Source organism: Anomalospiza imberbis, chromosome 3 (genome assembly GCF_031753505.1).
Source record: "Anomalospiza imberbis isolate Cuckoo-Finch-1a 21T00152 chromosome 3, ASM3175350v1, whole genome shotgun sequence".
Classification (NCBI taxonomy): Eukaryota; Metazoa; Chordata; class Aves; order Passeriformes; family Viduidae; genus Anomalospiza; species Anomalospiza imberbis.
In genome coordinates this window covers 108,408,591-108,423,774 of record NC_089683.1, presented here as the reverse complement: position 1 = coordinate 108,423,774, position 15,184 = coordinate 108,408,591, and the positions used below count along the sequence as shown (strand labels likewise).

The 15,184-nt window shown below is 44.2% G+C and overlaps 2 protein-coding genes across 2 annotated transcripts in view; both read left to right on the top strand.

Annotated features, from left to right (window-relative positions):
• The window catches only part of LOC137470042 (serine/threonine-protein phosphatase 4 regulatory subunit 3B-like), a 60,472-nt gene that overhangs the window by 29,628 nt on the left and 15,660 nt on the right, over positions 1-15,184 (top strand). The window lies entirely within an intron of this gene.
• On the top strand, positions 2,561-12,630 carry LOC137471946 (serine/threonine-protein phosphatase 4 regulatory subunit 3B-like). Its single transcript, XM_068186653.1, has 11 exons — positions 2,561-2,758; positions 5,776-6,342; positions 7,605-7,682; positions 7,890-8,003; positions 8,768-8,884; positions 9,091-9,222; positions 9,877-9,979; positions 10,439-10,597; positions 11,280-11,449; positions 11,787-11,926; positions 12,378-12,630. Exons 1-11 carry the CDS (start codon positions 2,561-2,563, stop codon positions 12,628-12,630), a joined length of 2,031 nt encoding a protein of 676 aa, XP_068042754.1.

Genomic DNA, 15,184 nt, shown 5'->3' with positions numbered 1-15,184 from the left:
TCCTTGGCCTTCTGCCCTGCTCAGCCGGTGCCCTGTGTGTGTGATGTACAGATGAGATTGCCTTTTTTGGAATCTATTCCCCATCAGGGAATTAGTAAGTGTTTATAAGCAGACAAAATGCAGGAAGTGATACCTCTTTTATGCCTTTTACAGCTGAGCATTATTTGAATCAGCTTCCCAGCAGCTACAGAAAACTGTGGCAAGAATTTTATTGCTCAACCCCAAGACTTGGGGGAAAAACAGATGTGCAGCATGTATTTTTTCAATGTGGGAATTTCATTTGTTTTTACCTTTTTCTAATTGGCAGAGAGGTCTACTTGAAGCATTTGGTTATCCTGACAATGAAGAAGATGGGACATCATCAAAGAAAAGAGCTCGTCGGTATTCCCGAAGGAAGCTGTAGTTTTGTAATATGTGTTATTTGTAAATACTAGTTTATTAAAACGTTACATGAAACCTGACTGGGTGGGTTTGCTTTTTTTCCTGTGAGTTACTGTTGTAGTCAGTGGTGCCATGCCCTGGGCAGAGGGTAACCCCACTCTTGGCTTCACTTTCCATCTGTCAGGGCCAAGTCAGAGCAGGGTTTTAAAAAGATTTCTACTCTTTTGAAACTGAGTTGCAGGTCACATCTCAAATTTTGCAAGTAAAGCAATTACTTTTGCCTAAAGTTGCTTTATTTTAGCAGATTTCAGTATCTGGCTGTCTATAGGCTCTCAAGAGGCTGAGGCCAGTGGTTGAACAAATCTGCACTCCAGGGATGCTCAGTAGCTCTGCTGCTGAACACATCACTGAGTTTCCAGCATTCTGGAAAGTCAATGTCCATGTAATTTGAAATACTGACATATAAAGCACTGAGCTGCTTGTCTGAAAGTTCTGTACAACTAAGCGTAAAATTAAGAAACAAATCCTTTTGGTTATTGGTGATGCAATTGATTCTCAAGACATCCATCTTTTCTTTTAAACTCTGTTTAAGGCCTTTTGACTCTTAATCTCCTAGCTATTCAACAAATAATGCATTTGGTAATAGACCTCATCTACCATTCTTGACAGCTTGTGAGCTGAAGTGATTGAGGTGCAGGCTGCCTAAATTCAAGCTGCTGCCAAAAATCTTAGCCTAAGGCAGGGCTTGTCTGAAGCTCCCATTTGACCCATAACAAGGTCAAATAGGAAAAATGGGAGAATGCTTTATAGCTCGAATCTCTGAGTGAGATTTCAGTTCAAAAGGTCGGATTTGTGTCTTACCCACCTTTCCTGACTCCTCTGGGTCAACTGACAAGAACATCCTGTTATAGCCAAGGTCCTAACTGGGATTGTCCTGCTATCTTCAGTGAAGCTACTCTAAAGGTGTCTTTTTGTTCCTAAGGGAGTGGAATTGAGAGAGTGAATGTTGATGAGACAAATGAAACCAAACAGAAATTCAAAGTGGAGTTTCTAGACTGGAAGACTGCTCCTAGGTCTAAAGTGCCATGTAAAAATATTTTCTGTAAGCCATTGGGGAACACCCAAATCCACAGGCAGGTAAAGGATAAAAGTCCGAGCTTCATCCCATTTAATTTTTAGAGATTCTTCTGTATTACGAATGTGACTTATCTGTTATATTCATAGTTGGAGAGTTTGTATTCATAACTTCTTTCAGTCATCAGTTCCTTAGCTCTGGAGTAGACTTTTCCCCAGTGTGCTCAAAGTAATACATATAATATTGCCTGAATGCAAGTAGAAGATACACATACCACTTGGTTCCTCAGACACTATTTTCTAGGGAAGTACGGAAAATTCAAGAACCAAAGAAATTTTTTTTACCTGTAGTTTTTAATAACTGAAGTCACAAACCACTGATACTTCTACCAGTGATACTATGTAGCACGCATGTATGCTATGTAGGAAATCAATATTACATCTGTTCTAAGTTTTAGAAACAAGGAACATAGTTTGTAAATTTTCATCAGGTTGGCTTTCTATTGATAAATCAAGCCTTGCTTTGGATGATATCCAGACTAAACCAAGAGAAAATAGAGTTTGTGTAGATTAAGATGAAGCTTTTTTGTTTCTATACATTAAGAAAAAATGTCAAATGTAAGACCCCATGCAAGACTTGATTTCCTGAGACTTGACTCCTTCTTTTAGTGACCTTGGTGTCTTCATGTTGTTTCTCGCTGTGTCTTTCCTGCGTCCATTTTGCTCACTGGAAAGAGGATTGAGGTCTGCAGGTCTCATTTAAAGAGTGTATTTGATCCGGAGCCTGCAGATGGTCATGTCATCCCTGCTGGGCAGTGGCCAGAACACTCACGGTGACAGGTTTCAGGCCGCACTGGGAGGAGCGGGGAGGCTGTGTCAGAATCTCAGGGGGCCTGGGCCAGAAGGGCAGTGGCTGCTCTGGCTGCACGGCTGGTCTTGGCTTTTTTGTTGTGCTCATTTTCAGCTGCGGGCTGAGGGCTTCTCCTCCTCGTTTCCGGCAGTTCCTGGTGAAACTCAGCAGTGGCAGAATTTCAGCCGAGCCGCGGGCGGGTCTGGCCATGCTAGGGGTGGGAGAGACCCGGCTCGGCCAGCGCTACATCGGAGCATGGCCTGGCCCTGCCGGGACAGGGCCTGGCAGGCTCCCCGGGAAGGGGCCTGGCCCCCGCTGGGTTGCCCGGGCTGCAGAGCCGGCTCTGATTTCAGCCACGTGGCGCTGGGACAGCCCCTGGGCCAGACGACTTCCATCCGGCGGCTGGAGGTGTTCACGGTGTGTCACGATCCGCTCGTGCGGGGTGTCGTGATGGTTTGTTAACCCATCCCAAAAGTGCAAAAAGGCAAACAGCAGGGGACCATCAGTTCCATCACGACAAATGCACCTTTATTTAGGTTCCGACAGCACATGCGATCGAGGGGACAGAAAAAGAAAATAAAGAATAGAGAAAAAGGAGGGGAAGAAGGGGAATATAGCTACCACCATTCGAGATGAGATCCTCGATGGTCCAGCTGCACAGATTTGCCGTCGTCCGTGGGGGTTAACCAAAGTCTTCCCAAAAATGTACAGTTTTTACAGTCTTTAGCCAGAGCGAGCGGCATCTGGCCAGAAGGTGGGCAAGATTGAGGGGCCATTGTGAAGAGCCCATGGGTCTGTGAAGCAGATGCAGGCATGCAGGCACAGGCCACCGCTTGTCACAACCTGTTTGAACGCAGCCTTCTGTAGGAGCACAGCGAGCGCACCTGCTGACAGTCACTGGGCAAGCGTCCGCATCCACCTGGGCCAGGCCAGAACTCCAGCCAGGGCCTGCAGGGTCCTTGCGACGGTCGTGAGGCAAATGAAGGAAACTTCGGACCGTCTCTCACACGGTGGAGGGTTTTTTCTGGCAGCCGTGCAGGGGAAGGGGAGGCGGCAGTCAGGATCCCAGCGGCCGATGGCCTCCCCTTCCCCGGCAGCCGCTGGGGCTCGGCCGCGCAGGCCGCAGCCAAGCGGGCCTGGCCGGGGCTGCATCTCCCTACCTGCTCAAGGCCTGAAGAAGAAAAGAACCTCCCGGGCTTTGTTCGCCTTTACATGTGTGTGAAAAACGCCAGTCACTTGTTTTTAGAATTTTCTAAAGGCCTCCAGAACATTTCAGATGCAGTTTTCCATTGATGCTGAATTGATTTTTGCCTTTTTTTTTTCTCACATATTCTCAGTGTTCTTTACAGATGTATTTGTAGCCTGATAGTGTATGAATTGTCCCAGTCCTTTTCCTTACCTTTTTCCCTGGGCAGAAAGACAAAATATATTCCAGAGCTCCAAGCCCCAAAGGGTACAAGGCCCCTGTCCTGTCTTGGCTCTCCCTAGGAACCAAGGTCAAAACCAGCTCTTTGAGATGCATTTTCATCAAGAATGTTTAGTCCCTAAGAAGGGGAGGCAGGAATCAGGGAAGGGTTGAACTGCGGGAAATTGCCCCACCAGTTTTGTCTCTGACTGGTGATTTTTGCCAATTATGCTAATTTGCTAAACTTAGAAAATTGCATTTACCCCGGGGTGTTGGGGGGGGGGTGTGTGTGTGTGTGTGCATTTTGTGGACATTTTCCATATCTGTCACTGGAGGCCTCCAAGAAACAGCAGCCTTTATATTACCTCCTATACTAATAGTATCTTGAAAGTGTGGGTTGTTTCATTTGTAGGTTTTTTTAAGGTATCCCCATAGGTAGAAGAAGCTGGGACACACCCTTAATTTGTGAAGCACTGGACCTGTTCATTGCCATCTGATTTCAAAAGGCTTTCCAGCCCTAATGGGCTAGTGGAATTGTTCATTGTCACTGATGTCTCCCTTACTGCAGCAGGTGTCCTATTGCTGGAAGGGCCAGTCTGGCCCTTAGTGCATGTGGTAAGAAGGGACATGTAGCAGCTTTACATTGACCGACAGGAAAAGAACACTTAGAATGTCTTTTGAAGTTCCTAAGGTGTTGCACAAACACGAATGATTCTTTGCACTTACTGAAAAGACAAAACCAGCTGCTATTAACAAGCCAACACGGGGTAAGAACCATGACACAGTTATTGCTGGTTTTATATCTCTTCCAAATCATAGGATCATAGAATGGTTTTCATGGGAAGGGACCTTAACGATCATCCCGTTCCAACCCCTCTGCCATGAGCAGGGATGCTTCTCACTAGGCATGGTTTCTCAGGGCCCCATCCAGCCTGGCCTTCAACACTCCCAGGGATGGGGCATCCACAACCTCTGGATGGCTCGTCTAATACCTGGAGCAGGAAGTTGTCCTCTACACAAGGGCTCCAGGAGTGCCCTTGGTTGCTTGCAGCCTGCTGTATTACTTTCAGAGGCACAGTAGGAGCTGATGAGCCCAGACCTTCATGACCTTGGATGGTGAGGGGATAAAAGCACACGAGTTTCTTTATTCAAGTTCCTCCTCAGAGGCACCAGCTTGAGTTGTTCTTTTGTTTATTTAGTTACTGCATCGTGATTAAATTGTTTTGAGGATCTGGACATCTGGGACTCTGCTATGGGAAACCCAGGGCTAAGCTGGGAAGGAAACCTGGTCTGACTTTGTGGGAGTGGAGGATACAGCTGGGAAGGCCTTTGATCCCACATGAGGTGATGTGAGAGTGACTCCAGAGTGGCTCTTGGGTGGTTGGACAGGGAAATTTCCTTAACACGGAACCCCCCGCTTCCCAGCCTCTGGCTTCTGAAAAGCCCATAGCCCTCCAGTGCAGTTCGGGAAGTGTCCCAGCATGCTTCCATGATGACAATTTGAGCAGAGCTAGGTTTGGAAGGGACCGAAAAGCTCATCTGGTTCCAACGCCCCTGCAATAGGCAGGGACATCTTTTACTAGACCATGTAGCTCCAAGCCTGGCCTTCGGTACTTCCAGGCTTGGGGCAGCCACGAGCTCTCTGGGCAAGCTGTGCCGGTGCCTGGCCACTCTTATTGTTCAGCATTTCTTCCTAATCTCCAATAGAAACAGCTGAAGCTATTCCCCCTCTTCCCTGCCTGCCCTTGGGAAGAGGCCCTCTCCAGCCTTCTCACAGGCCCCCAGCAGGTACTGGAAGAACTTTAGAACCTTAGAAGTTCTAAAAGGTCAACAGCAGACAGCAGCCGTTGGTCACTTACCGTGACCCTGGTCACGAGCCCAACATTCTATATTCTGGGAGTTAGAGGGACGGACCAATCAGCAGGCTCCAATCCAGGTGACGTCACAATGCCTGAAGAACACCTGAGGCAGTTGGAGGGGCAGAGCACCAGGAGGACAGTGCAGAGTGGGCTCCTGTCTTGCTGCTCTCTCGTCCCCTTTGGCTATTGGTGTCATTCTCTGGCAGTCAGCTAGGCCTAAAGACATGGGTAGAATTAGTCATTTGATGGACCTTCCCACCTGTGGCCTCCACAGACTTGGAGAGATTGCAGAGCTAGTGGCTTCTGTTCGCCTCTCACCCATCCGTAAGAGAAAGCTAGCGCTGGCCTTGAGGAAGAAAGGCTATATTCCAAAGCTGCTACATCTTTTCCAAGTCTGTGAGAGAGTAAAGAACACTAAAGGCTTGCACCTCCTGTTTGACATCGTGAGAGGAATTTTGTACCTGGGCAAAAACATTCTGTTTGAGGTGCTGTTTTCTGATGAGTGTATTCTGGGTGTTGCTGGATGCCTTGAATATGACCCTAGTTTGGCTCAGCCAGGATGGCACAGGGAACTCTTGACCAAAACAGCAAAGCGTCAGGAGGTTATTCCTATCAGAGACCCTGAACTCAGGGAAAAGGTCCGCCAGACGTCCCGGGCACAGTACATTTACGACATCATTGTGCCTAATTCGTCGGATTTTGAAGTGGGTTTTCTTTCTACCCTCAATTCCTTCATCAGCTCCAGCAAAGAGGAGATTCTAGAAGCCTTGCAGGTAAGTGTTTTTTAATGTGGCTTAGATGTGCTCTGTAGAGATCCCTCTGGCTGTAGTTTGGAAATGATTTAAAGCGGGTGAATACTGTAGAAGTTAATCACAGGCACTTTCATTTGCACAATGTTTTGAATGCCTTCCCTTCTTTCTGATCCCTTGGACTTTTGGTATTTTCAAAATGATAAATTTCAGGTGAACGCATTAATACTTTTTATGGGCTCTAACAAGATAAAGTCCTTCTCTTTGGTTGCCAAGCAAACCTCTGGAGCTGGTTTTGTATAAGCATTTAAGGAACACGTAACTTCCGGTATTTCGTTCCAGGGACGTTTATTACACTGTTTTCCATGTAAAGGGGTGCAAAGAAATGGCTGGACAGATACGGCAGAAAGTGCCAAAACACTTGAGAGATGATGATGATGTTTCTGGGTTTCTTGGAGCGTAAAGAATGAAATGCTTTACAAAAAGTGTAGTGTTGTCCTAGATATCCTTAAATTTCTTATACCAGTAGAGGATGTGAATCTGAAAAGCAAATAATAGTCACAAAAGTTTCCCATCCTGGCAAAGCAGAGTGCCTGCATGTGGGAGAGCTGGTTTTACTGCAAGTGAGATTCAGAGAATGTGGCAGCAGCCAAACTGCAATCTGTTCATTGAGTCCCCACCACAGAGATGGACTGAAAAGGTGCTTTGCAATGCTGCAGATCCAAAAGAGGGAAACTGATCCCCTTGGGATGTTCACAGTGTAGTATGAATGGTGCAGGTACAGTAGGGCCAAGGTTTTCTCTTGGCTAGCACTTTTTACATCAGGAGCGTACCACTTGCTTCCCTAGAAGTTTAGGTGCAAAGTGCTGTGAGGGCATCTGAAACAAATCAGGACTGTCCTTTTTTGTCCTTTTGATGTGTGTGTGGGTGTAGCAAATCCCACAGCGAGTCTGTGGGGTTTGGCAGAACTGCAAAGCATAGGGGTGGCACGGCAGAGGAGAGGAAATGTCGCACTGTAGAGATGAATTTAGGGATCAGCTTTAGGGATCATGCCCTGTGCCCAGCTTTACCTGTGGCTCTGGTGACCTGGAGCTGCTTCATCTGCACAGGAGGAATGCGGAAAGACCAGGAATGATCCTGCTGGATGTGTACTCCAGCATTTGCCTCCTTTGTGATAAAAAGAATGGCAGTGAGGAAAGCTTGTGCAGTGTGGGATCCTAGAGAGATCGTATTTTCCGTTTCCAGAAGGCACTGGTTAATTTGTGCTCTTTTGGTCTGCTCCACAGAAAGATAAGGAATTTTTGCCTGACGTTTTTGCACAATTAAGAAATGAAGCTACAGCTGGTGAGCAACAATGTGAATTGGTAAGTTAGCAGTCTCGGTGGTTCCTCAAAGGCTTTCAATGAGAGGGATGAAGTAGAAAGTGAAACTGCTCAGAGAGTTCTGCAGTCTTAGAAGTACTTCTGGAGAATCAGGCAGTACAGCCCCCAGTACAAATTGTAACTGTTTCCTCCTTTCAGAGAATTTTCTGACTCAAATACATAAAACCTTTTTTTTCCTCTGTGCACCAGTTAAAGTTTTTCAAGGAATTCTGTGCCTTTTCTTGCACCTCACCTGAGAAAAGAGATGAACTTCTTCAAACTTTGGCAAAGTTGGGATTTCTTCCAATTCTTGAAATGTTACTGGTAAGTGAAAACTTAGAACTGGTTTTAATAAAACTAGAAAAGCCCACAGCCATATAGCATTTTTTTTTTTTAATCTGCCGAGCACCTTTTTTATAAGTCTGATTGGAGAGTTTTGCTCTGCTGAGAATGGAGGTTTCTGGTAATGTCCAGAATCCAGAAGCTGCCCACAGTTCTGCTCTGGAGTAGCCTTGCTTGACTGCTCTTACTAGTTTTACTTTTCAGACTTCATGATGGAGAAGTCTGAGGGCCGTGGAGTCCTTGTGACAAGGTAGCCAAAAGGTGAAAAAGACTTTTTCATGTGGAAGCTTGATTGTTGGTTTTTTATCAGATAAAGACACGTCCCTTAAGGAAAGTTCTGGATTCTTGTTGCCTGTCCATGGGCACAGAAACTGTGGTACACCTTGATTTGCACAGTTGGTCCTTTAGTACAAAACTCATAACTTGTGGGTAGCGGGCATAGAAAACCAATAAAGTCTTAGATATTCAAGCAAGTAGGACGTTGTGAATGTTTCCAGCCTAAGTTAAGGCTCTCAAATACACAGAAAGCCTTGTGTCCTTTCCAAAGGAGGAAAACAGTAGGGAAAGGATTTGCCTGGTTCCTTGTGGTTCTTCTGTAACCATATTATCGTGTTTCTCATGAAAAGTTTTGTGACAAAATGTTCCCCAGTTATTAAACTACCTTCTCTTTGCAGCTACACCTGATAATAAATACCAAACTTTATTAACTCTTACATATTAATCTCTTTTTTTTTTCTTTTTGTGAGGGAGTGGATAATCAGCAGGTTAGATCTGCTGCTGCAGATATATTGTTTTATCTAGTAGAATTTTGTCCAGCCACCATCCAACAATTTGTAATGCAAGAGGCCCAGCAGAGTAAGAATGTAAGTAAAAGTGGTAAGGAGTCTGTTGACTATACCAGTTTTAGGGCAAAGAGGAAAATAACCAGCAAAAGAAAAGCTAAATTTCTGTGTTTTGTTTTAATTTTCATTTTTAAAGAATTGCAGAAAGTGGGGAACTCATTCCATTCTTGTCAGTAATTATCTTGTGGTTTCTTTCTTTGTGTTTTTTTTTGTTTTTTTTTTTGCAGGACACCCAACTCATCACTGTGATCATTGAGCAGATAATCTGCCATCCTGACCCTGAATTTGGAGGAAATAATCAATTAACGGAGGCTTTGTGCGCTTTGATCGATCCAGAGAAAATGCCGGCCACAGCTAGTGTAAGAGAACATGAATGGCAGAAAACATGATACTGTCTTGGCAAACTTAAAAGCCTGATATTCTCTATTGCTGTCATTGTGGGCAGAGGATAAAAAATTATAGGATTTTTTAAAATTGATTGGAGCGTGGTCTGATAACGACTTTAAATAAGCAAAAGATAAGCTAATTTTGCTGCTGAAAGGTATGTGTCTGGGGCATCGTGCCAGTATTAAACCACACAATCCCATGTGCCAGTGCCATAGCACTGTCTGACCACAGCTCTCTCCATCTGGATGATAAATCTTGAAAGATTTTAATACATCGTTACGTAGCAGAATACCTGTGAAACGGTTTGCAGGTTGTTCTGGGCAAAACTACGTACACTTCAGAATGGTTTAAGGACACTTTGGCAAGCACTTTGAGTCGTTGATGTTTTTTCCAGTATATATTTGCATCCATGCTGGGAATTCTTTTAATGATAGCTAGCTTGTTTGGAGACACAAGAAACACACGTTTGTCCCAAAATAAAGAAATTGATCTTGTGTGGAGACAGTGCTGCAGATCCAAAGAACTCGGAAGGATTCTTTGGAGGCTGTTTCTTCTGTTACTACTCTTTTTTTATTTGAAAGGTTGTATGTGAATGCCAGTGTTTAATGAAATTATTGTTGTTTCAGAATTTAGAAGTATTTGAATTTCTCGATATCTTCTACGACCGTTACATTGATGTTCTTACAGCACCGCTTCCGGCTGATACATCAGAAGAGTGGTATGACATAGGTAATGACAATTTTAGTTTTTTTTCCCTTTGAAGGGCCTTACAGTCCTGGTAACAGCAATAGACCTGTGATGCCTGCTGGGAATACACTTGCTGCAAGCTGCTGTTCCTCCAGGGACAGGGATTATGGGGGCAGGACTCTTCATAGCCCCTTCCTGAAGCTGTGAATGCTGACATAGCTTGATGGCGTACTTTGTAAAGATGTACTTCCTTCATGTATATTGAGAATAATGCCGTGGTTTTGCTCGTCTAATTTTAAAGAATATTTACTGTAAAGGCAAAAAAGGCGCAGTTGTGTTTGTTGTTTTGTTCGGTCCCAATGTCCTGCTCCCCAAAGCAATCCAGTAAAACAAAAGTCCACTAAAATCTGTCAGTAATTGCAATAGCAACTGAGCGCAGTGTACTTTGACAGTACATTATTTATCTTTTTGTACAACTTATGGCATTAATTTTTCTTGTAGATAATTATCGAACAGCAGAAATACTTGCCTCAGTTTTGGAGCTGTTGTCTTTTTGTGTGGAACGGCACAAGTACCACATGAAGGTTTTCATTCTCAAGAAAGACCTCCTAAGAAGAACACTGGTCTTGATGAAATCCAAACACAAATTTCTGGCTTTGAGTGAGTACAGAACTGTCGTGATTTCCTTTTCCAAGGCTTTGTGTGTCCTGTGTGGAAGGTGCACCAGTACCAATGTACACTTGAACTCAGAATTCCTGTTCAGTTGCTGTGTTTTACAGGCTACAATTCAGTAATCTGGAACAAAGAAGGTAGCAGCTGTCTGTAAGCACAGACCAATGCAGTTTCTTGTGGGAAGAGGATTGTTGTCTCTTTTGAAGTCTACAGGGATTCTTTCAAATCTTCATGAGAGGATCCTTTGTAATCAGATTTCTTGCCGCATTTCAGTGGAAATGTTGTGCTTTCTTAATAATGTCCTAAATCTGGTTCTCCTTGTGGAGAGTGAATGAAATTCTGTGAGCCAGAATCTTTAAAGACTAAGGTCTGGTTCTGGGAGGGGAACAAGGACAAAAGCACGGTGGGGAGTTAATAGTTTAATTTCATGCATGCTGGAATGCATTGCTGCTGGACTTGAGAAAGAAATCCATGGTTCCTGATGACCTTCAAATACCCAGGAAAGTCCAAGAAGGGAAAGAAATGTGACCTATCAACAAATCTGCTTCTGCACTTTAGGGCTGCATCTTCCTCTTGGGGTAACACCAGGTTTTTCAACTGTTCCAACTCAACAAAAAGGTGAGAGCCTGCCAAATGGTTGTTGAATGCTTGAATGTCTTTCTTCACACAGCTGCTCTTCGCTTTATGAGGAGGATAATTGGCCTTAAAGATGAAATTTATAACCGTTACATCACTCTGGGGAACCTGTTGGAACCCGTTGTAAGTGCTGTGTTGGACAACAGGAGTAAGTGCAACCTGCTCAAGTCTGCCTCGATGGAGCTGCTTGAATTCATCCAAAAGGTGAGTTCAGCAGTAGCCTCAGCACCAACACGTCCATGACCTCGCGGAGCAAGAGGCAAAAGGCAGATTTTCCAAGATAGCAACCATCCTGTTTTACTGGAACAAAACGGGTCTGGGACGTTTACTGTCGATTGTCCATTTCTAAGGGAAGTTAAATTATTCTCTCTGGATCTCAGCTTTTTCCTTAAGAATAAATCGGATTGCTTCCCATTTGTTCTCGACAAGAATATTTTGGTTCTGGACAAAGAATCAGTTACTTTCCAACATAAAGTTAAAAGCTTTCTAACTTTCTGTGTGTGAACCTTTGAGACTGAAATCCTGTCTTGTTCCTATTCAGGAGGATATTCAGTTCCTTATTGCACATATAGTTGAGAACTTCTCGGATGCACTGGAATCCGTCAAATACATTCACACATTCCAGGGACTGAAGGCAAAACATGAGCAGGCAAAAGGCCAGCAAAACAAGAAACTGAACAGGTATGGCCCATTTTCTGTCTTATGAGGCTGCCAGGGACTGCCATTCTGCAGGCCTGCTGGTTGGTTTTTCATTTCCCCTAGAGCAGCAGAAGCAGGTGGCTGGGATTGGGGTTGGATTGCATTCTTGCTGAAAACTTCTTGGGTTAGAGTAAACCTCCATCTACCTTTCTCTGAGTAGAGCTGATGTGGTCAGTAGATTAAATGTTCTGCTGAGAAAATTCTCAGCTGATGAAGAGCAGAATCTTGCTTTGTTCTTCTGCGTTAGGATTCAGTCTGCCTCATTATCACCTGGGTATTTGTGAAGCTTATGGTGAGGGTGGAAGCAGGGATGGAGCTGGATTGTCTTCTCTGAGTCACTCACCTAATTCTAAAGTTGTGGAAGCCATTTATGACCTGGCTGAGTCTGAAACATCAGGCAAAGCTTCAATCACTTGTCCTATGTCTCTTGCAGTGTCCCCTTCATATTGCCTGGTGAGACACACGCCAAAGAAGCAGTAGTCTCACAGGTGGATGAAGGTGTGCTGTTCAGTAGAGGTGAAGAGAAGGCAGCTCCAACGTCGCCAGCAAACTGCAACGGCTCCTACCCAACGTACAGAACTGGGACCACAGTGGAGACAGCCCTCAAGGTGGGAGAGAACTTCTATGGAAGCTCCTGTCCTCACGTAGGACAGCAGAGAAGCCTCATGGAGCTTTACTGGGTGTAATGTGGCACAGTCAGCAATAGCCTTGTGCAGGGTACCTTAATTAGGGACAAATTCACCCAAATCCCTGACTAGTTTCACCAAGAGTGAAATTCTGACTAGCTGGGGTAAGGTTCAAGGAGGATAAGGTGGGACTGGAGTCTGCTATTAATCTGGGGAGCACAGGTTAATTTTGCCTCTTGTGCATGATTGAACTGTTGCTACTCCTTGGCCTTCTGCCCTGCCCAGCCGGTGCCCTGTGTGTGTGATGTACAGATAAGATTGCCTTTTTTGGAACCTATTCCCCATCGGGGAATTAATAAGTGTTTTTAAGCAGACAAAATGCAGGAAGTGATACCTCTTTTATGCCTTTTACAGCTGAGCATTATTTGAATCAGCTTCCGAGCAGCTACAGAAAACTGTGGCGAGAATTTTATTGCTCACCCCTAAGACTTGGGGGAAAAACAGATGTGCAGCATGTATTTTTTCAATGTGGGAATTTCATTTGTTTTTACCTTTTTCTAATTGGCAGAGAGGTCTACTTGAAGCATTTGGTTATCCTGACAATGAAGAAGATGGGACATCATCAAAGAAAAGAGCTCGTCGGGATTCCCGAAGAAAGCTGTAATTTTGTAATATGTGTTATTTGTAAATACTAGTTTATTAAAATGTTACATGAAACCTGACTGGGTGGGTTTGCTGTTTTTCCTGTGAGTTACTGTTGTAGTCAGTGGTGCCATGCCCTGGGCAGAGGGTAACCCCGCTCTTGCTTCACTTTCCATCTGTCAGGGCCAAGTCAGAGCAGGGTTTTAAAAAGATTTCTACTCTTTTGAAACTGAGTTGCAGGTCACATCTCAAACTTTGCAAGTAAAGCAATTACTTTTGCCTAAAGTTGCTTTATTTTAGCAGATTTCAGTATCTGGCTGTCTATAGGCTCTCAAGAGGCTGAGGCCAGTGGTTGAACAAATCTGCACTCCAGGGATGCTCAGTAGCTCTGCTGCTGAACACATCACTGAGTTTCCAGCATTCTGGAAAGTCAATGTCCATGTAATTTGAAATACTGACATATAAAGCACTGAGTTGCTTGTCTGAAAGTTCTGTACAACTAAGCATAAAATTAGGAAACAAATCCTTTTGGTTATTGGTGATGCAATTGATTCTCAAGACATCCATCTTTTCTTGGGGTCTGTGATAGGCTTCTGAAAGCCAAGTTGCTTCCTTCCAACTTCTTTGCCTTTGAACTGAAAGACACCCTGAATCGGGGTGAAGCCAGCTTGAGCTTCTCCAGCAGTGCACTGTCTTCCTGTGCTGTGCTTCCAGCCCTCCCACTGGCTTGGTTTTTCCATGGGAAGCAACTTGGCAGGTGATGGCAGCACCCACCCTCTGAGTGCCTTGTCCTTCTAAAATGCATCAGCATCATGTCACTTCTGCTCCCTTGGCTGAGGGGTACAGAGGGAGGACTTCATCGTTTGAAAACTCCCAAAGAGGAAAAAAAGAACAGAGCAAATTTTTTACCTATGTAAAAGAAGACTTTTCAATAGAAACATGTGGTTTTTTTCCATTCAGCTGTGGAGAAAAAAGAATCCCTGAGATTGATGGGAGCCTAAACAGTAGGTCACAGATTAGGAGCTAAAAAGCATTTTAGCCATTCACTGGTTAAGTTATTGGTTATCACAGACGTAGCATTTATTCCATTCAGCTGCAGGAATCCCCATGAATGTGACACTTCATCTTCCATCAGGAAAATGGGGTTTTCCAAAAACATTCCATGCCTATCTGAACCCCATGTTATGTGCTTGAGAAAACTTACTTTAAGATTTTATACTTTTGTCACCTTGGCTGGGTGTGAAATGAGAAAAGAAAATAAGAAGCAATGAACTGCACTGCCAACCCAAATCACTCCAGCAGAAATCGGTAGCATATTTGTCAGAGCACTTTCTTTAGAAACCTGTAACAGAAGCTAATTTTTTTATTCAACACTATAGAAGAAATGCTCAGCTCCCAAACCTTATAGCTCAGGGGGAAATTTAAATATTATATCTGGAATAGTTTGTGTGGCAAGCACATTTCTCTCTCGCTCTCAGGATTTTTATAAAGGTGCAGAGAGAGAAGTGAAAGAGAAAACAATTTCTATTTCTGCTCCTTGTTTTTCTCTTGTGGAATGTGTTTGGAGAATTGTTTACCTAGAGCGAATGCCTGGTTGGAACACGGCGGATTGTCAGGGCCTGATGGCCAGTCGGATCTAGAATAAATGTAACAACCGTATATTGGCTCTTGACCAAGGCTGGCTTTTTAATGGTACTCTAGACTTTAAAATACTTGAGTTGTTTATTTCACATGTGTGTGAACAGATATCACCTCCCCTGCCACACATACAGGGAAATTTAGACCTGACTAAGAGAGAGTGCAGGAGCCATGAAATCATGAGTTCAAAGTGCTTCTCTGAATGATCTATTTAAGAAGATTTCTCTCTGCTAGAGAAATCTTTCTGTTCCAGAAGTTAAGTAGATCTCTCTGCATGGAAAGTAAACCAGGTTACCAACGCTTCTTCGTGGCTATTTAGTTTAGCTCATGTTGG

Bases quoted from the DNA above. Each gene is read 5' to 3' on its own strand.
- LOC137471946 (XM_068186653.1), top strand. From the start codon at position 2,561: ATGGCCTGGCCCTGCCGGGACAGGGCCTGGCAGGCTCCCCGGGAAGGG. The intron at 11,450-11,786 runs GTGAGTTCAGCA...GTTCCTATTCAG, and splicing joins TGCTTGAATTCATCCAAAAG to GAGGATATTCAGTTCCTTAT. The intron at 11,927-12,377 runs GTATGGCCCATT...TGTCTCTTGCAG, and splicing joins CAAAACAAGAAACTGAACAG to TGTCCCCTTCATATTGCCTG.